At 31.9% G+C, this 27,654-nt stretch overlaps 2 protein-coding genes across 4 annotated transcripts in view; one reads left to right on the top strand and one right to left on the bottom strand.

Annotated features, from left to right (window-relative positions):
* Window positions 1-27,654, top strand: part of LOC129802822 (IQ motif and SEC7 domain-containing protein 2) — a 107,736-nt gene that overhangs the window by 20,695 nt on the left and 59,387 nt on the right. Inside the window, exon 1 of one of the 2 annotated variants that reach the window (XM_055848929.1) lies at window positions 5,555-6,769. The exons of the other annotated variant lie outside the window; for it this stretch is intronic. Within the exon in view, the coding sequence (XP_055704904.1) occupies window positions 6,747-6,769 (23 nt within the window). The 5' untranslated portion in view covers window positions 5,555-6,746. Of the gene's footprint in view, window positions 1-5,554; window positions 6,770-27,654 lie in introns of those variants that run through there. 2 annotated transcript variants of the gene reach the window in all.
* Window positions 23,691-26,307, bottom strand: LOC129802824 (vesicular glutamate transporter 2-like). Of its 2 annotated transcripts, XM_055848932.1 has the most exons (6): window positions 26,190-26,307; window positions 25,834-26,134; window positions 25,667-25,780; window positions 24,885-25,059; window positions 24,290-24,821; window positions 23,691-24,231 (listed from the first exon to the last, which is right to left on the bottom strand). In XM_055848932.1, the coding sequence occupies exons 1-6, from the start codon at window positions 26,198-26,200 to the stop codon at window positions 23,958-23,960; spliced, it is 1,407 nt and encodes a 468-aa protein (XP_055704907.1). In that variant the 5' UTR covers window positions 26,201-26,307; the 3' UTR covers window positions 23,691-23,957. The 2 variants fall into 2 exon arrangements, with proteins under 2 accessions (XP_055704907.1, XP_055704906.1); XM_055848931.1 differs by having other exon boundaries at window positions 25,834-26,307.

The raw sequence follows: 27,654 nt of genomic DNA, 5'->3' as shown, positions 1-27,654 counted from the left end.
ATTAAGTAATAACAGAATACAATATTTTCTTACAATCAATATACTCAGAAAAATTTGTTACCAAGGCACAATTTTGTATGCTGTATGATTTTAGAACATGCACTAAATATGATTCTATGTTAACTTTTTGAACACGTTAGAACTCATAAGTTTCTGAAGAGGATGAAGTTGTTATTTGTATAATCGTTTTTCATCGTGTTTCTTTTTTTATGATTTTCTGATATATAATTTTGTGCTAAATAATCAAATATTACACATTTTTTCATGAAATATAATTCAGAAAGAATTTTTAGTACACCTCGAAATTTAAGAAGAATTTTTTAAGAAATCTGTCTAATTTGCAAATTCTTTTGATTTGGAATAAAACCAATTTTATAACATGGCAGAAACTTATGCACTCCCTAAAAGTCAAAGAATTTCACATATTTTTTAGTACTGAGGAATTTATTTCCTTTGTTGTAAAAATTTCGCTGCAAAATTTTTGGAATAAATTGACAAGGTTCTAATTCTCGTTCTGCATGGACTTTACTGCCAATTTTCCCATTATTGCCTAACTAGAATTCGTACTAATATTTTAGTTAAAATTCTCTTAATTTTTTGTGACTTATAAGTGTCGTGTACTAATTTTTAGTACATTGGATTTTTTCGTACTGATTACATAGTGGTAAAATATAATTGTTTATTTGGTTTTCGATGTCTCGTTTTCAATTTTATTATCTTTATAACTAAGAACAATAATTAATTAATTTATTATAATTTTTAGTATTATAAACAGTACATTTCTCTCAGTGTAAGAATTAGATCATAAAAGAACAATTATACTGCTGGATTTTTTCTCAAAATATATAATGCGTCTTACACATTTCCAAGAGCAAAGAAATAATACTAAGATATAAATGTTGAAAAATAAATCAAAATACAATCGCGCGAAGTGCGTGTTTATGGAAAATTAATTATGTACCACCTGAAGTTAGTGATTAATTCAGCAAATGCGAAGACAATTGCTGATGATTGTGTCAAGACAATGCGTTTCTTTTCCACTCAAGTTTATTTTTTTTTAGTATTTGACTGTTTTGGGTGTGGATTTGCAGAGAGAGACTGCATTGATGAATGAATGCCTCAGAGAATTATTCCCTCCATTGTTGGGGGGGTCTTCGTGTTTTCTGCCACCATGTGAAATACCGTGGAACAATTCACAATTTCATAATCAAAATGAAATTAGTAATTGCAATGGATGTATGGATATTGCATTTTCAATTGGAAAACGCGAAAAGCATGACAATCTCATGAGATGGTATACGCGGTTATGCATTTTGTTTACAATTTGTCTGTTTTGGACGAAAAAGTTTCTGCCACTATTATTGGGAGTTTATTCAGGCGGAAGCTCTCCAAAGCCCAAGTGAAAGTTCACAAGAAAGTATATACTATACTTAAGTATTTTATTGAAAACTATTTTCACGTTGCACCTTCTGTCCTATTTTCTCATTTTTATTTCTCGGAAAATGGTAGTGAATTGGAAAGTTCAAGGCTTCCAAAGTGAGCAAATTTATTCCAATGAGATCATCAAAGGGGTTGGTTCTGTGGGTGCGATTCTACTGAATTTTATGTAATGGACAAAATAATTTTTGGTTCATGAATTCTCTCAGCGTTTTCCCTTTTATTTTTCCTCAAACACCAAAAATTTGCCATGACAACATGAAGTGCCTTATCGCAGATCGAAAGACGTTTGCGTGGAAAGTTTTCTTGCAAGGGGGGTTTGGAATTTGAGGGTAGAAAAATGCAGCTCACGGGAGAGAAATCCCCTCGAGTCACTTTCTCATAGAGAAGCTCTATATATTATATGGGAAATAGAGAAACTTCCTTTTCTTGGTGTAATGAATCCTCACAGGAGGAGTCAACAGTATTGCCTTTCATTTTAACTTTCAAAAAGCTTTTAAATTTGCCAATATATAAATTCTGTGGGGACGTGAACTGAATAATAAAAATGTCATTGTTGTTCAACAAAAATTTAACACTGCTCTAACTCTAACTTAGAGAAACATTTTTATGCCTCACAATTTTTCACTAAATATAGGAGTAATTTAATTTTAATACTCTTGTTAAGAGGCCTTTTATAAAGTGGAACTTTTTATAGAACTTTATCAAATTTATTAATTCAACATATTCGTTACCAGAAAATTAACATCAAAAGTGTTTTTTTTTTGTTTTCTTTTTTTCGTGACGCCTAATGCCCAGCGCACAATAACTTTTGTTTCGTAAACATGTTTTTGATTTTTCTATAAGTGAATGTGAAAGTTTTCTATTTCAAACCTAAATCTAGTCATCTCGCTCACTCTCATAGAAAATTTTGAAAACATGTTTATAAACAAAAATTATTGTGTGCTGGGCATAATAAATTAATGCCAAGTGCACAGTAACTTTTGTTTGTAAATATGTTTCCATAATTTCCTATAAGAGTGAGCAAGATGACTAGATCTAGATCTCATTCACTCTCATTGAAATGTTTAAAGCACGTTTGTATTTCAGTCACTCTTAAATAGGGGGAAGTGGGGCACATTTGAAAGTGGGGCACAAAATTGGGATTTTTCTTATATTTTTAAATGTAATTAAGCCATGTCATAATGTCATTTAGCTTCTCAATCTGTTTGACTAGCTAAATTATATCACGATAAGGCTCAATTTTATTTAAAAATGGGTGAGAAATCCCAATTTCAAATGTGCCCCAGTTTTAAAGGTGCCCCACTTCCCCCTACAGTTTTGAAAAGATGTTTTCGAAACAAGTCACTGTGCGTTGGGCATAACGCACAATAATTCGTTTTTGAAACTTATCATGAGAGTGAGCGAGATAACATAGATTTAATTTAGATTTCACTCACTCCCAGTGAAATGTAAAAAATATGTTTATTAAGCAAAAGTCATAATGCATTATGACCAGCGCACAATAACTTTTGTTTGTAAACATGTTTTCAAAATTTCCTATGAGAATGAGCGAGATGACTAGATCTAGATCTCATTCACTCTCACTGAAATGTCAAAAACATGTTTAATAAACAAAAGTTATTGTGCGTTGGGCATTAGGCATTATGGACAACGCACAATAATTTTTGTTTTGTAAACATGTTTTTTGAAATTTCTATGAGAGTGAATTTAACAGAGATCTAGTCATCTCCCTCTCTTTCATACGAAATTTTCAAAATAAATGTTTACAAACTAAAGTTGTTGTGCGTTGGGCATTATGGCTGACACATAATATCTTTAATTTTGTAAACAGATTTTAAAAAAACTGCCTACACAGAAAAAATGTTTCGTAAAATTGTTCGTAATTGCTAGTGAATTTCAAATGGGGACTTACAAAATCCAAAATGCGTAAAATTTGTACTTTTTTACAAAGATTATTCGTAATATATGATCACTTGACGAGCATTTCGACCACTCAGAATATAATGCGACTAACTCGATTTTTTGCAAAATTCGTTTTTTTCGCTTTTCGGGTACTCCGTGACACCCTCTACCTTCCCTGTGAATATTATACCGAAAAGTTAATTATTCCCAAAGTTATATCGGTTCCGATACTTAAAAATCCTATGATCAGCATGTAAAATCTCAGCTTTAAATCACTCTTCTGTAAAGTTGGCCATTCGCGAGTTAGTCGTATTATATTCTGAGTGGTCGATTTTTTGTTCTCTTACAAACCTTTATTCGTAAATGTTCGTAAACACGCAGAAAGATATTCATAAAATTTTGTCAATTGTTCGTAAATTTTTGCCAAACAAATAAAAATGTGCTTCTAATTGCTACTTGTAATGCAAAAATTGCTTGTAAAAAAACGAAAAATTCTCGTCAAGTGTTCATTGTTCATGTTACGAACAAAGTTTGTAAAAAAGTACAAACTTTTTCGAACTTTTTAGTGACTTACGAGCATTTCGAAAGTCCCCAATAGGAATTAACAAACAATGTTGTGAATTTTTTTTCTATGTATGAGAAAGTGCGAATTGATCAGAAGATTTCACAAAGTCCCACTGAAATGTCAAGAACATGTTTACAAAGTAAAAGATATTAATGGCCAACGCACAACAACTCTTGTTTTGTAAACATGTTTTTGACATTTCAATGAGTTTGAGAGAGACCTAGATCTAGTTATTTCCCTCACTCTTATAGGCAATTTTGAAAACATGTTTACTAACAAAATTTGTTGTGCGCTGGGCATAATACGCTAGGCATAACATAAAATAATCGCTCTTTAGGAATCAATTCACAAGATGTTTTTGTCCTTTTCCAAGGCTAAATTAAACCCGAACCGTTGTTAAACGATAATAATAAAGTGCATGAGGTAAAGTGCCCTCAAGTCGACCGATTCCTCAATTCGACCGGTAGAGTTATTTATATTTAAATTATTTATATTTGCATTAATATTTGGCGTATGATCTAACATTAATAGGTCAATTATTCCATAAATAAATACAAATCAGTGACAATTTTATAGGACACCGGTCGAGTCGAGAAACCGGTCGACTCGAGGGCACTTTACCTTACTCAATGTCCTGAGCTAAAGTACCGTGTTAGCTTGGATACTAAAAATTACGATTTCTTTGTTTTGATATTTCGTAAAGTAGAACTCTATGTTTAATATCACCTTTATTATCATATGTTAAACTAATTTATAAAAATGATAATAGTAAGTACTAAAAACCCTTATGGTCTCTACATACTAGAACAATTTATGTCCATATTGAAGAGTTTTTCCTGCACAGGTGTAGAGAATTTGCTTCAATATGAACATAAATTTCTCTAGTGTGTAAAGGCCATAAGGGTTTTTAGTACTTACTATAGTAGAACTACAAGCCATTCTCGTAGTTTAGATTATCAAGATTGTTTAAATTTTAACACAAAGACTTTGTGTTTTAAAAACATTGTTTTGAAAACTACTGTTAGGTTTCATTCCTTCGCTCTAACACCTTAACAAAGAAAGTTTTGGTATGTACTAAAGATGTACTAAACTTGATTACGATCATGTACTAAATTTTTTAAGATTCATAAATTTGTTAACTTTCCGCTTCTTTATGTAAACGAAGAATTCTTTATGGAGTATGGGTGGAATCACCGTCCGATTATCTTTATTATTTTATTGTATCATTCTTAAGTGCGCTATTATAAGTTTTACTGCCATTTTGCTATTCTTTTGGAAAAGCTCTCTGATTTCCCCTGAACACAGGGTGAACGCCCATTCTTCGCCAAGCCCCTGTTCTAGGCAATGTCCCAAGAGTTCTAACGACACTGCAGTGGCATGATTTTTAATGCGATTTTGATCTCAGATAAACCGTTCTTTAACCCACGTGATGTTGGGTAAAAGAGGCATAAGGGTGGGTTTTTCTGAGGCATCCTGTATGCGACATCATAGAAAGCATAAAAGGTGGAAGAAGATGGTGAGAGAAGAAAAGCCGAGACATGCACGAAGTGCCATCGGGCCTTTATGGGGTGCTTTTGCCCATAACAATTGTGAAGAAGAGGGAATATCCGAAGGGGGACGCACGCATTTTGCAATTGAAGTCACATCGTGAAGGGAAAAAGCACATCGGTACGGCCAAAAGGGAGGTGAACGTCCAATTGAACGAATCGCGAAATTTTCCCAACTTGTCTATATATTTTCTCTGTGTCCTTTTTAACTTTATTCCTCTGAAACTGCCATACTCAAAGGTGATGCTTTTTCCCAGCAATTTGTGCATTTTTCACTGATTTTCCTTGAGGACTTTTTGTGAGATTTTATAGTTTTCTTTTTGTTGGGATATTTGTGCATTAGAGATTGGGAGGAGTCTATTGGAATTTTTTGTGCAGTTGGGAAAATCGAAGTGAGGAAAAGTTGAAAAATTAACCTGAGGCATTATGGATGAGTGTGTATGATGAGATAAGGAAATTGGCTTATGCAGTGAAAGTGAAGTGTAAAGGGATGAGCTCGATAGAGAGCATCTAAGGCTCTAGGCTAGAGCTCAGTGAAAATTGTGTCTGTGATTTAGTGAGACAATAAAGTGTTTCTCTGAGGTATTTTTCCATCCGATTTTCACTTAAGATTTTGTGGTATATAACGTCTGCATATTAGTTGCTGCAGGCATATGTAACGTCATATGGTTGATTTTTGGTAGTGCAAAAGACAGTCTCTAGAGTATCTTGAGTCTCCCTCGCGATTCATCCGTCGTACAAGAGCGACCATTTATCGATTTTTCCGTTTACATGAGTTCATACATAGCATTTTATGGGTGCTAGAGAGAGAGAAAATCGACAAAATAGCAATAGGGGAGAGTCACGCAGCTCTCCTGCAAGCAACATTTTGTGAAGAGGGTTGGCGAAAATATCTCATATTCGTGTCGCTCTAGTTGTACCATCGTTTAAATTGAAACACTGACTCTGCAGACAACTTCCTCACAAGACGGGCAACTACATACAATCGTCCCCAAAAGTGGTTTTGTGTCCCTTTTATTTCCAGTTGGGGTGAAAAATTGCACAATAGCACGTCTTTTAGTTGTCCTGCAGAAATGTGATATATTATTTTACCCTCTTGAATGTGATCAGTTGCTCTTCAAGGTAAACTTACCAAGTGTCTGTGTCTATCTGAAATATAAAGTAAAACTCTTCCGGTCATCTGACCATCCCTGCTGATATATTTTTTTCCATCGAGAATCTGTACAAGAAAATCATTCAACGTGTGGGGAAAAAATCCTGTGCAACGCAAACACTCACCGAGAGTGAGCAATATGAGTGTTGCTGACGTCTACGGGTGAGTTTTTCCCATTCAATTTTCTCCATATAGCTAATGAATCTCCACACCAGAGGAATTTTCCATTTGTACCAAATTGATTTTGATGCCCCGAGGATGCTACATTTTCAAATAAATGGATAGCAAATGAAATTCTGGATATATTATCGCACAATTGCATCAAGACCAACTGAATTTTATATTAGGAGGAAATTCAAAATTTTTAAATTTATGCAATTCTGGTTAATTACTTAATTGCGAAAAAAGGGATTAAATTGTACTGCTAATAGAGAAATTACAAAAAACAAAAAGATAAAAAATTACATCTGAGTTTAAAAATAAAATCAGTAAATAGAAGTTAATAGAGTTTGCCGTTTCCATCGCTAATGAGCGATATGCAACCTGCCATGGAAATGGACTTTTTGGCACAGTAACTGCAATATTAGAGGCTTTTTTGTGGTTGGTTTTGTGACAAAATAGCAACCTCGAAATGTTGTATAACATAATTTTCACACAATGAAATTCATGTATTTACAGCGATCTCGACCTTAAATTAAGCACTAGAAAGTGTTATTTAATTAATGTCAAAATGTTAAAATGACAAAATCAGAAAAATAAGACGAAATTATAATTGAAAATCTTACACACGTAACATGGAGAACAATCCTCTAAAATTTGTATTAGAAATCACATGGCAAACTTTTAGTACAGAGTTTTTTTAAGCATTAATTTATTACACAAACGTTTTTGTTGCTATTGTGAACTGGGAAACATTACAAAAAAATATGCAGAGAACCGAAAAATACATTGTAGAAAGAAATACTATTACTTATATTTTAAAATAATATGGTTTCAAGTTTTAGTACATGTACGAAAAGTCTGAAAACAAAGCAGTGACACAGTAGAAAAAATATGTGAAATTATAATTGAAATTTCTTCTACACAATACGATAAACAATCCTCTTAAATTCGTATTAGAAACAATTTGTTAAAATGTTAGTATGTCGTTTTTATTGTATTTATTTAGTACTCATACATTTTGATTCTCATTTGTTTAGAGACTTGACAAATCAGGAATAAGTAAAGACATACGATTTATAAATTTACACTATAACGTGTACTACAAGATAGTCTGATTTTATAACTTAGTACATGTACGAAAAATTCAACAAATAACCATGGCAAGTGAAGAAAAAATATGAAATATATATTGGAAATTTTAGCACACAAAATGATCTACAACCCTCCTCAACTCGTAATTGAATTCATTAATCAATTTAATTAATTTCTGCGTCAAACCGTCCAAATGGTGACATCGTCCCAGAAAGTGTTTTATGAAGTCCAAGTGTATGTAATTGTTCAAGTAATTCCCCAGAAACCTGATAAGAGCTTCCCCATACCTACCCATACCTGAGGAAGGAGACAACCAATCTCCGAAACGTCGTAGCAGGAGGAAATAGAAAAGTTTTTAAAAAGGTCTATACCGTGTTTCTTGACTTAAAATTCATTAATCAGTCCAAATTGATCAGTTCACTTAATTTTAGTACAGCGCTTTTAATAGTATTCATTTACTATAAGCAGATGTATTTATTGCTATTTATTTGTTAGATTTAATTGATCAGCAAATTAATTGAAACATCCATCTTGGAATAAACACTGTATAATCTATTTTAAAAAATAGGTTTCCATGACTTAGAACATGTACTAAGAATCCATATTATATTCACACTGGAAAGTACATTATATCGCTATGATTTCATAAAATATTTGATTCTCTTGAGTCTCTTGAGTAAAATTTTTCATGAAGATTGACTCATGAATTTTCAGATAATATCCTGCATTATTGAGTAGCACAACTCTTTTATGAGAATTACTGAAGATATTCAATGAAAGTTCTTGTTAGAATATTCTCTGTAGAGATTTCTGAGGGAAAATTTTTGAGGGCACAATGAACGTCAAAAAAAAGAAAAATATATTTATTCGCGGAGAATGTGGGATTTTCCAGAGGAAATTTTATAGATAATTCTATATGAGTCTCTGGCAAACATCCAAATGTAAATCTTTCTTCCTCTCTTGGTCTGTCCATGACACGAAGAGCATTTTGTGCAAGAAGTCATTAAATAATTTATATCATGTTCTCTCACACCGTTTTTCACAGGCTAAATTGCATCTTTTAGAGACAGACTCTATATGAAACTGATACTACTACTAAACGTTCATTGAATCTCGAAATCAGATGGAGAGATATTTCTTGCATAACATTTTTGGGGAAAAATTGCCAAAATTGGCATAACTTCTTCATTCCACCCACTGATGGTTCAATAATAAATATTTGTGACACAAATATTGCCAAGGTGACAAATTGGCGCCAGATTTTTATTCAATGATGACTTTATATTTATTTCTTTGCTGTGGTTTTCTTGCAATATCTCGGATTTCTCTCCGCCTCTTGACATTTTTCACGTGCTTGAGGTGTCTTTTTTTCGGTGGTAATTCACAAGATTGGACCGTGGGACGCAAAGAGGAACTATATTGTCACGTTTCTTGTGGTTTTTGATTAGTTGGATAGGTATACCATTTGTATGTTTTGGACACTTATCAAATCAGTTTTGTTCGTATACTGTGGGTGGATAAGCTTCCTTGAAATTTAGTACAATATTTTTTAGAACAAAAATAATGTATTTGTTATTTTTTTTTAATTTGTAAGTTGTAGAACATAAACTCTACGAAGTACTAAAAGTTAAGTACTATTCCTTGATTTTTAGGATCGGTTTTTTTAAATATTTATAGCGCAAAAACTATCTGATTACCAACTCTGTAGAAACTTTGGACAACTTAAGAAAAAGGTAATTTATGAATTTTCAAGTGACAAGTCCCCGCAAATTTCCGTTTAAACTTTGTCAAGTACTAAAAAATTTCTAATTGATTTACTTAAATTGAAGTTTGACTGTTAAAAGTGCAGGATTATTCATCCATACGTTTGACAACTACTAACGATCATAAACTATTCCGGGATTTGAATTTGACAATCTTGACATTTTAGAAGTTTTACTGTCAAAGTTATCAATTTTTTATAAGAATTTTTGTTTTTTTAATAAACATATATTCATACAAGAAATTCAAAATAATTTAAAGGTAAATTTAGTACATAAATATTATCTTAGTACTAAGATTTTTCTAAATTACAAATATGTCTTTTTACTATGTGTTTAAATTATCTTTATATTTTTCTAAAACAAATTTATACATAAATTCGTTTACTTTTTATTGTTTCCTTTAGTACTTTGAAACTAAGGCTGTAATAATATTATGAAACATTTATATCGTGTTTAATTACCACCTATAATGAATGTTGTTTGTTTCTGTTTTAAAACTTTGCAAATTTTTTCCAGCATTAATGTACTGAAAATTTAACCTAATGGGAAATTAATTTAGCAAACTATTACATTTACAACTGAACAGAGTAGAAATTCTAGAGTGTTGTGGTATAACTTTTCCCTGAGGAAATATTTGAATTATTTAATTCCCTCATATTAAAAGCGCAATTTCGTATTTTGGCAAAATTCAAATATTAGGTCATCATTTGATGATAAAAAGTTGAAGATAAGAGTATAATCCGCGATACGGAAATTGATAAAATTTCTCTCTATTCAATTGTAGGGCGATAAAAGCTGTGAAAATGGAGTATTTCTCGAAAATACCGATTTTACTATCAACATTTCCAATGTTTTCCTCTGGTATTCTTTTTTTGTGCACATATTTATTTATCTACGTCATTTATTGTAGATAATTTGGCATTTTGAGGGAGAAAATCAAAACTAGTGAGTCAGAATTTTTCCTGTTAAAAGTTTCCATCAATGATGAATCGAATACCCGAGAGATTTTATGTGGAGTATCAAATTGGGTAAAAATAGATTTTTCTCCAATTTTCACTCAAATGGAATTTTCTTTATACCTGAAAAGTTTGGGAGGGAAAGAAGCGGTCTTTTCGAAGGTACAAAGAGAGAAAGAATAAACATCCAAACGTGATTTTAATGAGCAATTTTATATTTTCATTTTGTGGTTTTCCTATGCTCCTGGAAGGTCTGGTTTTGATTCTTCAAATAAAAGTGCATGGAGTTTTTCGCGTTGCTCATTTTCAGTCCCAGATTGCGATTGAATTTGTGTTGTAGAGTGTCAGAGAATTTCCCCATGTAAAAATATACAGAAAAGTGAGTGAGAGAGAGCGTGAAAAGAAGGAGGAAAAATATGATTATAGAGCACGAAATACTCAATGTTTACACTGATGGAATTTTCTTTTTTTCTTGTTGTGTAAAAATACGCAAAGTGAGTGGCACTGAAAGTCTTTGTGGAAATTTACTTTTCAATTTTTTTTAAAAGAATTTTTGAGGAAATTTTAGGTGCACTTTTGCATTTATTTAGTGATTATTTCGCTGAAGTACTTCGCAAAAAGAGGCCAAATTAAGAGAAGTCTAAATGAAGCATTTTATTCAATAGTGCATTTAACTTTCAATCTCACAATGTATCTGAAGATACAAACAAATAAATTTTATAAATAAAATAAATAACCAGGAAATTTGTTCAAAATAAGCATAAATTTTAAGTCTATCCATGATGTTATTCCTGATTCCTGCATTTTCTTCTCAATGTATTTTCTCTTTAGTCCCAAATAATTTTACTTGTATTAAATTTTTATTTCAATGCTTTATCCATTAACTAAAACTCAACTCAAGGATCATTATGACAGATGAGTTTCATTATGTATTTTTCATTTTTTTTTATTCTATCAAATTTTTCTTATATTTTATTATATATTTTTATTTTCAACTAGGCCATTAATCCAATTCACTTTGTACAAACATCAGTATTTGAATGAAATTATTTAATTTGCAGTCTGCAATATTTTAGAGAGATATTCGTTTGATTTGGATACAACAAAAATTGAATTATTTAAATTTTTCTCGTCAAAGAGTGAATTTTAAATGAATTGAATTTCAGTAACAAGCTTCTTACAAGAATTATTTTAAGTTATTTTGATAATTCAAGTATTATCATCTATCAGTCTCTTAGGAGAAATAAAAGAAAATTCACATTAATCGAAGGCATGAACGTTCGAAGGGAGGGTGCTTTCCCCTATAGGGGGTTCCGGGATTATGCACATATATTATGCATGTTTGCCTGCTATTGGGAGCAAATACACTCAGTCCCGGGATTAAGCACATTTTCGGGACCGAAAAAAACGCGCAAAACGGCACTAGGGGAAAGTGCTCTCCCTTCGAACGTTCATGCCTTCGAATAATGTGAATTTCTTTGGTTTTTCATAAAATATTTGCACTAAATTATCACGGAATTATCAACAATTGATGATAAGCCAAGTAATATTTGATAGAAATGTGTAAGTCTCTTAGGAAAACTAAAAGAAAATTCACATTGTTCGAAGTCATGAACGTTCGAAGGGAGAGCACTTTCTCCTACGCATCGAGAAAATTTGTATATCCGCAGGGGCTTTCTTTTGAGTAAATCGTCTGTAGAACGAATTTCGCGCGGAGTAAAAGTAGTTCATAGAAAAAGATTCAACTGTTTAATAAAAGTGCGTTAACAGTACTTTTTAGCCAGAGTTCTTCAATAAATGGTTAGAATATTTAAAAAAAATTATATTAATAAAAGCAGTTAAAGTTTTAGATAGATACATTCAGGCGATTTCAAAAATGATTTCATAAATTAACTCGCAATTTGAGGCAAACTTCCATAATTATACGTGCATAATTCCGTCAGGTGCATAATCCCGAAGGATTTAATGCCGGGACTGAGTGTATTGATCCTTTGAAAGTTGCACTTTGAGACGTCTTTTGAAAAGGATCACCTGCTGAGAACCCTCAAAGTAGGAAAGAACCTATATATGTTTGAGACGCAGTTTGAAATGTGATCGATTATTTTTTTGATTATAAATAAATGTGACAAAAACACCAATCGATTTATTTTAAAATAATTTACACTAGTGTGTTTACAAAGTGTTATACAAAATTTCAAGACAATTTCTGAGTTTTGATCTTAAAGTCAAAACATAAAAATGTATCTCAAACATTCCGGCTCTCCCCTACATGAAATTTTTATTAACATTTTTCAATAAATTTCTCTGGAACACCACACAGTTCACTTTAACTCCTACATTTTCCCATTTGATAATGTCATTTATTTGGAATTCTGCTACTGAGGGATCATTTTAAAGGATAATTCTGCCATTTCTAGTAAGATTTTGCTCTACAATTTCTGATAAGACAAGTACATTAGTACTCAATAATTAACTTGTAAGACTTTGCTCTCACCCACGGAAACCGTTTATCTTAATTTTCCTACCCGATATTGTTTTATTTGCGCTGAAAATTCGATAAAAAAAATTTTCACTTTTCGAAAATATTAATTTCATCCACTGAAAATATTCTGTTGTTCTTTTTGAAAAGTTCGAGTTGAAGAATTTTTCACAGGATCACTATAGGGCAACCCTTACCTTGAATTACTGAAGTGATCTTTTTAAGAAAGATCAATTTTACTCATTTGCTTTCGTGAAATTGAGCCTTTTATGTGATGTGATGACCCTTTTAGGAGGTTACCCAGTGACCCTTTCATTTTTACCGGTGTATGCAAATATTTTTGCACTGTAAATGTAAAAAAAAAATTATGAACATTTAACGCCGAAAGTCGAGAGAAACCTCTGTCGGCTTTGCTTAAATGCTCCTGTAAATTATTCGAGAAAAATTTCCTGAATGTACCTAGGGTAAGTGTGTCAAATTCCGCCGGCTTGCAATTCCGGCCACTTTTTTTGTTCCTCGAATTTCAATGAATTTTAGTTTTTGCGTACTCCAGAGATCATACAATGCAAAAACATAACAAAAATGTCGTTTTGATAAACGAGATAATGTGAAAAAGACACTGAAAGAATTCTAGGAAGGCAAGGAACTTTAAGAATGTAGGTGACAGAAATAGGCCAACAAAGCTGTGTCTACATCTTTATTTATTTTAAAATAGAATAAGAATGATTTGTTGGAAAATGAAAATGATAAACTGCGTATAAAGTCCCAAGCAACACTCCTTAAAAAGAAGGAATTAAAAAATCGATTTGTATTAAAAATGTTACATTTCAAACTTGAGACTTTGGCGCTTGCATGCAACTATGCCGAAATTTGGCACAGTTACCCTATATGCAAATTTTCTAGATTCACTAAACCATTTCACGAGCTTTTCTCTGGTCCGGAAAATGTGCATAATCCCGAAACCCCCTTAATTGATCTAAAAGGCATTCAAACCCAAGACATTTCCACGCCAGAACAAGGGCTCTAATCTATCATGGTGCTATTTCATTGAAAACTAAAAAAAAATAAAGAAAAAAATCTCTTAACACATGAATGGGATGCCAATAGGGGATACTTTGGTAACATTGAATACGCGGTGGCACCAAACATTGCAATTTTTTACTAAGATGTTTGACTTCAGAGGACGAGACCGGTATGAATTTGTAGATACTAGCGGGATGCTTGTCCACTGAAGAAAAGATCGTCATAGTCCAAGTAGTTTAGAATGAAAATCAATGTTCGGTGCTATCTCATATTCGATGGTGTTACAGTTTCTCCTATATTGAAACAATGCAATGAAATAAAATAAAACACACGGGCATTTTCATGTGTTACAGTGCTATTCCAATGGAAAATGAACATGTTTTTTTTAGCACTTTACTGTTCTCAAGTACTTCTGCATTATCAACATTTCCTTTTGTTGGTTACTGTCTCGACTGCCTTCCCCAGTAATTATCATGTCCAAAACCACCAAATACTTGTGAAAGGGACCAGTACAAAGAAGAGTCGATAATGCAGAACCACTAGAGAACAGTAAAGTACTAAAAAAATGTTAGTTTCTCATTGGAATAAGAACAATAATAGTACTATTCCAAAAACTGAATAGAATATTAGAGAATGTAGAGGAAAAATGAAATTTTGCCTTAATATTCTTTAGTACATGATCACATCAATCAGAAAGAAATACAATGAAGTGAGACACAGAGCCATGTTTTCAATCATGAAACATTATTCAGCGGAATAGCCCCATTATTCGTTTTCTTTAAAATTATTTTTAGTTCAAGAAATAATTCATCACAAATATTTCACTTTTTTGTACTCTTTAAAGAACAAATTTATTTCAGGAAAAAATAAATTTAAAAATATTGCACTTGTTTAAAATGTGAAACCATGGCTGATTTATTTTGAATCCTAAAATACTTTCGCTATGCACGAATTTAAATGTGGTGAAATATTTATTTTTTTGTCATTCACCTAAATTCTTATTTAATTTGTCCACATTTCGCCATGCGATGACATTAAAGGCTAAAATTTGACACAAAAACCTACATTTTGACATTAACGCCTAAATTGTGACTTTAACGCCTACATGAACGCCCAAATGCGAATGGATCCTTATGATTCATGAATTTGCAATATTTGTACTGACATTAGGGAAAGCGAGTGGATATGTGTGAAAAGACTTATTTACTGAATGGTCTGTGGATGGCATTTTCATCTGTGACACCAAATCCCGTGGGTGTTGATTGATTTGCGAGACAGCATGAATTGTAAATTCTACCCCCACGATGTCCCAACATTTCCCCAAGTTTCAAATTTTACCCCAAATCACTGATTTGTGAATGTATGGTCTAGTGGATAAAGTTTAGTAAGGAGGAGTGTCGATGGTGCGGAAAACTCCCACGCAATGAATTTACGATGCGAGGGAATAGTGGTTTAGTGGAACTGTCCAAAATGCGACATTGAAGTATGCATTTTGGGATGGGAGTGGAAGCTACACTAATCAATGCTTAAAATTACACATGGTGTAAGTGTAGAAAAAGAATTGGAAATTTACTTAAAGTAAAGTGTTAATTGATGTAAATTAGCTTTTTATTGCCATGGCAGAATTTATCGAGGAGTTTTTGCCATTCACTGTGGCACAATTTCTCAATTATCTTTCAGTCAGAACATGAAGCTTCTCGTCAAGATATCGCGTTTTTTGATGAACTGAGACAGTTCACTGATTTTCTGGGAAATTTGTGTCGAAGCGGTCGAAGCCATTGAAATCAAAAGTTGTTATTTTCAGTTTCAAAAAGATTTGACCACAGATATGGATGAAAAGAAATAAATTTTATGTCTTTTACCTCAATGTTCTCAGAAAATTGTCTGTGATTCCTAAATGGGTATGGGAATTAGCTACCAATTTGCTGAGAATATTCAGTATTTACAATAAATAAGTAATAATCGATGCGAATTAATGATGCCAAAGATGGAAAACATATCTTGGAGTATTAAAATTTTTATGTAATATTTACGAGTAATAAAATGCATGGGAAATAACGCTTCAAGTGTCTATGGCGTGGATGTCAAAAGGGAGGGGTGTTTGTTGCAAAGAACACAATAGAATGTTCTTTTTTCCATTCTATTTTCAACATTTTAATTTCCTTGAGAGATTTTCTCAAGTAGTATCGAATTTCTTCACTGCTGCATAAGTCATTGATGGACTCAGCATACATTGTAGGCGTCTGGTTGGAGAGTGAGAGTGAAGAAGTCATTAGAGACTTGTGGAGAAATGATGTAACACTCTTGGTAAAAGAACTCTCCAATGGAAAAAAATAACAAAACATTTTTCAATGAAACATTGAAACAATAAAATTCATATATTTTGGGCAATAAAAGAGATCGATTAGTAGTCGCTCGACTGGTGGCACTTTTGTTGATAACTAATGGTAGTGTTTTCTTATATGGTGACAAAAACTGCCACTTGCCTCAGAAACGTGATCCGAAGTGACTATGTGAGGCGAATTTAATGAATTTCTGCAAGAAAGCACGTAATACGTTGGAATAAACCGCCAAAATGTAAGAAGTCTCCAAAGCTACATCTATAAGCTTGGCAACTTGTTAGCGAATTATGTCATGTGCTCCGAGATGGCACTGTATATAAGATTGGTTTGAGTATTTGCTACGAGTTTAGGCTTTAGGCTAATGAAAATTTCACTCGTAATTTTCAACAATTTATTTTCTCATAAAGTTCTTGTTCATTGTAAATAGTAACGGAAATTAAATTCGCGATGCAGTAGAGTTCCTCAAATTTGAACATTTGGAGGGTGTAGATGACATTTCTCACTCCTCATATTTGAACAATATTTTCAAAAACGTAAAGGACTTCATGTAAAATTTACTTTCCTAAATTAAGGAAAATAATTTTAGAGAAAGTTATCAATTGAATTTGTTCTTAGATAGGTGGAATTTGTTGAGGAAATTAATATAATGCGACAATACTAAGGAAACACAAGAGAAAAGTAGTTTCAATTCAGAGTCCATGCAAAATTTCTTTTACGTAATCTCATTTTTTTACATTTTGAATGCAACCGTCGTTCAAATTTTAGGAGTTCAAATTTGAAGAACTCGACTGTATTAGAAAAGATTTTAGGGCTTGAAATTTCAAGCAAATCAAGGGACAATATAAAAAAATTAAAAATATGTTTAGCTCCACTAATGCAACACGTTTTCTTTGATTATTTATTTATGTAGGCCAAATTAGTTGAATTTTCCATTGAAAACTCAATGATAAGGTAATGCTAACTATACAGCTGTCAAAATGGAAGCTGTCAATGGCTCAAGCAGTCAATATAATTCATCAGCGTCACCTTGTCCTACAAACTAGTAAAATTAATTCCACAATTTTTAGAAGAATGGATCACATTTGATCTCTTGAAAGGATCACTAGTGTCTCCTGAAATATATGCACATTTATCACGATAAATTAAATATTATCGTAAACTTATTACTCATATAAAACCTAAAATAAAACAAACTCACAGGTACTCTTATAATATCTATCTCATTTGAGCGAACACCAAAGATTACTTCTTCATTGTATTTATTCGTTTATTCCAGAAGTGGTAAAACAGGGACACTTTCAAAGAATCCTCGGTGATCCTTTCATTTTGCCAGTGCAGAATTACCTGAGGAAATTTTAAGAATATTACGCAAAAAAATACAACGGAAGAAAAATAGCTCATCTAATTATACAGTGGTTGCAATTTTCTGTTGATTAGAGATTTCAGATCAATTTTTGCGTCATTTACTTTCAAAATTTAATATGTTTTTTTTAACTATATTTTTCCTTAAATATTTACCACAGATTTTCATTGTCTTATGGATAAAACTTAGCTACGTTTAAAATTTTTTTCTTGCAGGCATGAGGAATAGTGATTTGCAGTACGTTCTTTTTTTCATACGGCAACCCTTGGCTTTTCTGGTATGCCTAGAAATATCAATTCATAGACTTTTTCGTTTATTTAAGCAAAATTCCATGACTTTCACTTAATTTAACTAAAATTAGCCAGAAATATGACAAAAATTTTAAACAAAATGATTAAACAATAGTCACTTCATTGTGTTTTTCATTGGAAAACATGGTCGATCGATGAAAAATTTGATGGTGAATAGGTACACTTTTAATTTTTCTGAAGAAATTAAAAAAATAAAATTTGTGAATATGAATGGATTTTCGCTTTATTTGGAGCAAAATTTACTAAATAATAAAATAGTGGTATAGAAAATATATAAATATAATAATTTAGTACTGTATTTATCATGAAAACAATGACGTTTCCATTTGGAGTAGCGAAAAATTTCCATTTGGAGCAGGTTTTGAATTAGCTTAATTTACCCTACCAGTCTTACAAGAAATTCTCTTATGAATTATGAATGTAATGGATGAATGTAATGAATTATGAATGTTATGAATGTAATGGAACGTTTGTTTTCCGGGGTCAAAGACAAGAGCGATTTCTAGATCCAATGGCGACTAATTGCAATCGATTCTATTTTTGATTCTTAATTCTTTTTTATTAAATCAAAGTGCAAATCATATCAATTATCTCATCGTATTTTTGGGATGATATGGATAGATTTTAATAGCTTTATTGCATAGTTATTCCAAAAATGAAATCTTCGAATTCAGGGGTCTAAAGTTTGCCTTAGGCGTCAAAGGTCAAAGTTTGAATTTGTTCTATTCCAAATTTAAACATTAGAAAAGCACAGTTTATCCTCGGATTATCTTTATACTTCCCTTAATATATCTATCTTTATTCTAAAATAATATTATTTCATTTAAAATAATATTTTACAATGTCTTTTTGCCTTTTCTGAACTCTATAAATTACAATAAATTGCATTCCTGAGAATGAAATAAATGAAACCTAAAGTTAAGTAAATACCAAAGCTCAGCTTTGTACTGCAGTTCATCTTTCTGCCACACGATGGTGTTGTAGATGCTGTATTATGCTTAATCGTTGAAGAGTTTTTCAAAAAAAAAAAAATATATAATTTGCATAATTACATAAAAATATGGTGTTATTTGCAAAATTTCCATTCATGGCAGATGTGCAAAGTATTCGGTGATACGATTATAATTGCGCAATTTTGTTACAAATAAAAGTAAATAATCCGCCCCCATTTCGCCTCCCATATTTGCTTAAAACTTCACATGATTGCACAATTATAATTATTTTTAATTAAGATATGCAGAAATTGAGGTGGATTTTTTCCCCATTATTGGTGCCTTATGTATATCAAATTTCCACCCACTCGATGGGAAAAAATATGTGTTACAATGTGTTGTTCACGATAGTGTTTTTTTTGTGAATTTTTGAGTGGCACAAATTGAAATTCAATTATTTTTTTTTTAATATCACCATTGAAGCTTTTGTCTCACTTTGTCACATCCCATTCACTTTTAGGCACGATGAAAGGCAATTACAGGGCTTAATTGACAAATAATGCTCTTTGATGTGCAACATTTACTGATGGAACTATTAATGGAGTTTCTGTTGAAAATTAGCATCCGAAGTTGGGTGATTATCTCACTTTTCCGTAAAATAATTGCATAATTTATTATCTACCAATATTTTGCATATCAGTTGGTTTTATTTCAACTCTGAATATTTTTCCGAGATTGCATTTGGAGTTAGCACCTTTTATATACAGAAAAAGCTGAATAAGCTTGAAAGGCTCGCTGACTCTGAGGAATTTTTGATATCTTTTCATTGTTTTGATGTGATTTTTTTTTGGAGATATATTTTGAACACTTTAAATGGTCTGCCTGAACACTAAATCTCAACAATGAACTTTACAGCGAAAATTTTTATAGTTAATGGCTTTCTGGATGGCAGACTTGGTGCTGAATCGTACGTTTCATCGCAAAGTAATATATTGGATATTTTATTGTTCTAACATGTGTTCCAGACTTATAAAGTAAAAGAGTGATCGATTTTTATAATTTCGAACAAATTAATTCGGATCAGAACGGCTAATTTTTAAATGATCAAAAATTTTAATATCGCTTGACAATAAACAAAAATTTCAATACGATTTTCACCAAAGAAAACCATCTCCAGTTTTACCAAGAGATAAGGCATTCGAAGAGCAGTTTCGAAAGCCCAAAAAGATAAATACTACTTTTTGTTTTGTCCGTGTGGTGGCTGCAAAATTTTCTATTCGATTTCCGAAATGTCGTAGGTGTCAACAGAGTGTCAAATCTTCATTTTAAAAGGGAGAAAATCAATTAAACGAGGCACACAATATACCCGTCTTATTAATATATCCATTAATTAATTATTAAATTATTAATTAAATTAAATTAAATTAAATAATTAATTTAAAAAAATTAATCATTGAACAAGTTTCTTGCTAATTTCATCGCGTCTATTAGCATTGCGCGTCTATTAGTAGGAAAATTCAAAATTCTGTTTGAATTTTCGAACATCCAAGACGCTTTTATAGAACCAAACTCCGACCGTCAGTACACCGAATTAGTATAGCACAGTAGCCTCTCAATTTCGGGCATTCAGAACCGAAATGTCACTTGATTTTTTACTCACCAAGTTTTATTTTATACTGACCAAATTTTATTTTTTACTGACCAAATTTAACTTTTTACCGGCCAAGTTTGACTTTTCTCCGACCGAATTTGATTTCTAACTGACCAAATTTTATTTTATACTGACCAAATTTTATTTTTTACTGACTAAATTTGATTTTTTACTGACCAAAATATACGCTGATAAAATTTGATTTTTTACTGACCAGATTCTTTATTTTGTACTGACCATATTTTATTTTTTACTGACCGTATCTTATTTTCTACTGACCGTATTTGTTTTTTTACTGACCAAATTTGGCTTTTTACTGACCAAATTTAATTTTTTACCGATTTTTTTAAAAAGTTTTTTACTGCCCATATTTAATATTTTACTGACCGTATTTTATTTTAACTGACCACATTTTATTTTTTACTGACCAAATTTTATTTTTACTGACCAAATTTTATTTTTTACTGACCAAATTTTATATTTTACTTCTCAAATTTTATTTTTCACTGACCAAAAAGTCGTAGCCTGTAAAATCACATCATTATTAAAAGACAAACCATGGTAAATTTGAGCACATTTGCTTCATTCGAAAACTTGAAAAATGTCAATAAATTTTTTTTCAAATTTAACTGCTGCCCGAAATTAAAAGTAGTCGGGTCTTAAAGAGCCGAATTAGCGAGAGTCTACTGTATCTTTAATAAAAAACTTTAAAAAAGACAATACCAGGTGCCCTTAGTTAAAGTTGGTATTATTTCTTTAAGCTCACTATTCTACTTTCTATTCGAACTTTCGATACTTTTGACAACTTTGAGATTACTCAAGTAATAAATTTTCCTGTAAACTATTACAATTTTTTTCTACGAATGTTATGAAATTTTTGCAATCGATAGAAAATTTAGTATTTTAGTGCAAATATTTCTTTAGAATAAATCGATTGTCTTATCTACTTTATAAGTTTCGAAATCTTTCTACTGACTAATTTTATAAATATATGGAATATGTAATAAGATCTTATTTCAATACCTTTTCTCGCTCAATCGTTTTTTTTTATTTCTCTACCACCCAATTAATTAAGTTTTTAGAGCCTAAAATTGGTCCATAGAACCATTCCTGCAATGACTTTTATTGATGACATAAAACACTTTTAATTTGGTGAAGCGCTTTGCTTTGTGCTTTCCATGGGCGGATATTGTTCAAGCCGGATATGAATATTCCAAAAGAGAGTGGTCACTGGCTCAGTGCTTTTTCTTTCCATCCCAGAGCAAATTAAAAAATATGTTATTTATTAATTTCTTTTCACTCTCTTGAGAATTTCATGGAAGTTTGGAATAAATTAACAAATTTATTGATGTCAATCTCATTTAAAATCTCCCTCCAGATGTAGGTGTTCAATTTGTGTCTATCGTGCGACACAATCAATGGTAATTTTTCTGATCTAGAAGAACCTTTTCATTCTTCTCAATCTGTTCAGTTCTCTTTTCATCGGTTGATTTGTGCTTCTGTGAGTGGGTGACTCCTTCAATCAAGTTGCTGGGAAACTCGTTGAACTTGTTAATTTCCATTCAGAGGCGTTTTGTGCATGTTGACTTTTGTATTTCAAATGTCTTATTTCATGTTTTTTTTCTCTCTCTTCAACTTATTTATTCTAAATGAAAAGAATAGGAAGATGAACATTAACAATTGAGAAACTCTCTAAACCCATTTGATTCTCCTAAATTGTAGCAATTCTTACATTGAATTTTCCTTTGGAGCTCATTTATTTACCACATGGCTTTCACTCTCAACTTTGTTTGGAGAGATGGGATGGGATAGAGCAGAGAATTCTAAAATCAATTGAATTTTTATAGGCAACAAATGCAATAGAAGAGGTTGGGCTTTGTTTATTTTGTGTTCAAAAAGGCACAGAGAAGTAGGAAGACCTTTTCTGAATGCCCGAACACTTGGTCTCTTTTCTATGGCTTATAAATTAATTTCGCTATAGGGTAAAGTGGTACAAGTTGGACAATGGTACAATTTGGACAGGGCTTTTTGTCTTGATATATTTAGTACTTCATTTTTATTTGTATATTTTTAATGCTTTAGTTTTATAATTTGGTTCCTTGTGCTTAAAAACAAATTTTGTACTGTATTTATCAAAGAAAAAAGTACCGGCGTATTGTCCAACTTGTAACACTAATTCCAAATTATATCACTTTACCCTACTAAATAAGAAATGTAAATAAAAAACTACGCAACTAAAAAAAAAGGAATGCTTTTTTTTAGTTTCGTTTCATAGAGCGGTCTTATGAGGGAGTCTTCGAAAAATCAGAAGACTTATACTCTCGGAAGATTTGTACTCTAAGCCTCAGACAGACAAAACGAGGACTGGAAAATACCGGAAGATTACTGTTCCAAATTTTTTAGATTTGTAAAATTATGTTTAAATAAAAACACTAAAGGTAGGGTAAATGCCCTAATTCAAAACCATTTCCAGGCGCTTTATCATTGACAGAAGATTCAACACATTAAGCTCATATTTTTTCTGAAGAAAATTACATAAATTTGCTCCTTGACTCTTCTAGAATGTTACTGTTTAGTGAAAATTCTTTAGATATAATTTGAAAAGTTCTTAAATACAAGAAAAATACTCGAGCGTAAAATGCTTCTATTGGAAACATATTAATCCAAATGGAGACAAGGGAAAGTTTCTAATTGGAAACAAACAGTGTAAGTGAAACCGCGACGAAAGGCTTCCAAAACCTTGTTGAGTTGCTCTTGAGTGCAGGATTTGTTCTTATTCCTGGTCTTTTTTCATTTCCCATCTAAAACAATAAAAAATCTCTCCAAAAGAATCATATTTCCGGGGTTTCCTATTGAAGTATTTGCAGACACTTCAGAAAAACCTTTTTTGTTCATGAAATAGGTAATTATTTCATTTGAAAACTTCACGTACCGTTAAAAATAAAGATGAGAACTTAATTTAACTAAAATTAGCCAGAAATATGACATAAATGTTAAAGAAAACGAATAAACAACAATTACCTCATTGTGTTTTTCATTGGAAAACATGGTCGATCGATGAAAAATTCGATGGTGTAAAAAATTCTATGAAAAATTCGAAACTGTGATATAGAAAATATATAAATATAATAATTTAGTACTGTATTTATCATGAAAACAATGACGTTTCCATTTGGAGTAGCGAAAAATTTCCATTTAGAGCAGGTTTTCAATTAGCTTAATTTACCCTAATGGAAAATATATGATGAATAATAAAATAGGAACACTTTGTTTTCATTAGTTGATTGCTCGATCGATTCTGCGATCTTGTGTTTCTGAGCACTGTGCCCAAGTTTGAACTTTTCCTTTGCCAAAGATTCCAAATACAGTGGCACCTAAGGCACAAAATCCTGCAGCAATATAGAAAACGATTTTCCATTCATCTTTGGATCCATTCTGAACCAGGAAACCTACTATCGATGGACCCACGACTCCTGGAATGACTGCAATAGTGAAGGAGATCCCCATGATAACTGACGCATAATTAGGTGCAAAGTCAAGGATGTTGGAACTGAAAAATGTAATATACATTAATTGTTGAATTCAGATTCCGTTCAACGATAACTTACTAGTACGTTACTCTCGTAACAGCCGTAAGCCCTATTGCAATTATGAGGGAAGTACTAACAGCTGTTGCACTGTTCAAGTTGGGTACAAGTGATAGTAAGCATGCTGTTACGAGGAATCCAGAAGCAATAAATATCTTCCTAACTTGTTGAGTAGTAAGAATATTTCTAGACCGAATGAAGTCACTGAGTGGACTAACTAAGTACACTGTTATGATATATATTAGATATGGGGCTGCAGCTATTATACCAGTTTGTCCTAAATCGTACTTTAGAACATCATTAAGAAAAGTTGGAATTTCTGCTTGAAAAATAATACTGCACCAAGTATCACAGAAGTTGACAACAGTGATAGCAATAACGGCTGACGAAGAGAAGATAGCCTTCCAAGGTGTTCGAAGATCTTTTTTATCACTTAAATTTTCGAGGTTACACTCGATGTAGGCTCTTTCTTCTGGCGAAATTCGGGGATCACTTGCTGGATCTCTTTTGATGTAGATCATCCAAATGATAAACCAGACACAACCTATGCCTCCTGAACAGTAAATAAAAATTTAGAATGAAAATCTGTGCCTGCGCTATAAGCAAACTTTCTCACCGAAAAGATAAAATATACTCTCCCAACCAAGATATTGTGCTAGTAAACCAGATACTAGGAAAGAAGTAAATGTTCCTATTGCACATCCACTGTGGACTATCCCAGTAATTGTAGTCCTTTCGTAAATCGGAACCCAATGGGCATATACGTCTTGAATACTTGGAAATACCAAACCCTAAAAATCATCACTTCAATAAGGAAAGCTATACCAGTAGCCGAATTTTACAATATCAAATTTGAGAATGAGATTTTCAAATTTGAGAATCCTATTCTCAAACTCACACTACTCAGAATACTCACATTGATTTGAGAACGTTTTGTTTGAAAAATCGCACGCAAATCGCACAATAAGATGCTCAATCATATTGCAATATTCATAAAAAATAATAAATAGTATCATTTTAGATGTTTTTGAACATATTTGTTTTTAGTAAATGTGAAAGATGAAAAGGTTGAGTTTACTGAATTATCAAACTCAAACTTTTTTGCTCAAACTCAAACAATTTTACTCACATTGAGTTGAAACTCAACTCACATTGGAGACGCTCAGAGCAAGAGTGGTCTCCATTGTATGCCATTCCCTATTAAAACGGTCTACTTTTGCTCTGAGCATCTCATTGTGCAAGTTGCATGCGATTTTTCGAACAAAACGTTCTCAAATCAATGTGAGTATTTTGAGTAGTGTGAGTTTGAGAATAGGATTCTCAAATTTGAAAATCTCATTCTCAAATTTGATATTGTAAAATTCGGCTACAGATAATTTAAAAAAAAAGCATATTTACATCAAATAAACCCAGTAAGATTCTCGTAATTACCAAGGGTATAACCCCCTGTTTAGCCGCAAGTGGTGAAACTAACATCAGGATGGATCCGACTCCTACACCAACACCAAACAGCTAGAAAAAATTATTTAAAGTTTCGCCTATTCAAATAACATCTCAATACTTACAACATGTCCACCAAATCGGGCAGCTAAAATCCCTCCAATAAATTGTGTCCATATGCAGCCGTAGAAGACTGAACTAAGGATCAATCCTTGTTCCTTAGAGTTCCAGTCAAATTCTTGCTTTTCAACAATAGTTCCATTCACTAAAATCACATTCACTTTCTGAGTCATTGCAACAATTGCAACACTCATGCTCAAATTTGTGGTGTAAGTATTAAAGAAGCCTAGCATGCTCATAACAGTGACGATGTATCTTCGAAATTTCCATATTTTCCAATTGAATTGTTCCTTTGCTTTTGGTAATCTATTGCAGTGAAAGAAAATTAACCCTGAATTCATTTATTTGACAACATTTTCACTTGCTTTTCATCGCTTTCGGTTATTGTAGGAGCTAAATCCTGAGTGGACACTTCAAACTTTCCAGAAATTTCACTCAAATTCATTATTAACGTATGAAATCTGGCTTTAAACTAAAACAGGGAGCCACACAGTAGTAGAATAAATAGGTGAGATTGTTATAAGATTCTCTCCTCTGATAGTGAAGATCTTGTGTGAAAATTTACATTTACAACAGCACTATACACCAAATAGATTTCAATTAAATTATTTCAAGTTTACCGAGCTCATGACGTTAACATTTTTCACTCAACTGCATTTTTTGGGATGAGAATTTTTATTTTTATGACAAAACTAAAAATAGTTTTTATTCAGATTCCTATATCATTATTTTCTTGGAGTGTTATTTTTATCCTTTGAAAAATTGCAAAAACAAAAAACATTTATCATTCATTTCTATTTTTATGTACAGTATAGCAAGAAAGTGTATTAAAAGTTGTATTGTTATTGTAAATTGTATTGTTTGTATTACATTTTGTGTTGTAGATTTTAATTAAACACGTCATGGATGAAACTAAACTAAAAAATTAATTTCGATTAAAATCGTATATATAATGTTTGCAAATTAGGTTTTTCGCATTTTTCCGTATTTAAATTTCTAATGATTCTCGATTTGGTATACCAGAGAGTTCAGTTTTGAAAGAAAATTTCGGAAACTAAGAAAAAATCCACGAATTCGCTCCTATGACACAGAAAAATTGCATACCCTCAGGAAATATCTTAAGAATCGGTTACGGAAACGCCGTGATATATGCAACACATTATGAACGTCAGTTTTTTGGCTTTATCAGCGCTAACAGTTCATAGCAAGTACATTTGCATACATTCAGGAGAATTTCAAAAATGTTTTTTTTTATGAATTACCTCCCAATAGTAGGCAATTCATATAAAATTCTTTTAATCCGCTTTCATTAAACCCGGACTTCCCTGTATTAAAATAAAAGAAATAAGTGTTCAAAGATGTGCTAAGAAGGATAATTCTTTCCGTTCACAGCTAGAGTTTGATTCTCTTAAAGTGTCTCCACTAAAAAGAAAATAATGCTGTATTTCTTTCAAACAAAATGTTTGTGCTTTGTTATAAAAAATTATGAAATTCCACACTAAAAAGCTATATGTTAAAATTTAGGGGAGACCGGGGTAGAATTAGCCAGCAAATGAAATTTTTCATTGCGTATAATTCGTAGAAAAAATGTTTGTATCAGACTGATAAATATTTCTTTGAATACGAAGGAAGGTATTTTCTTCGAATAAATAATGGTTTCCTCAATATTCCTTCTAAGGAGAACTATAACATGCCATTGTCTAATTCTATGTGTGGCTAATCTACCCCGGTCCCCCTACTCAGTGTTTATATTTATGGAGAATTGCAACGGAAATAAAATATTATGGATTTGGTTCCATTGGATTGCAATTCTTACAATAAAGTGA

The sequence above is a fragment of the Phlebotomus papatasi genome, chromosome 2 (genome assembly GCF_024763615.1).
Source record: "Phlebotomus papatasi isolate M1 chromosome 2, Ppap_2.1, whole genome shotgun sequence".
In the NCBI taxonomy this organism is placed as follows: Eukaryota; Metazoa; Arthropoda; class Insecta; order Diptera; family Psychodidae; genus Phlebotomus; species Phlebotomus papatasi.
The sequence above is the reverse complement of the archived record's forward strand: the minus strand, read 5'-3'. Positions and strand labels throughout refer to the sequence as shown.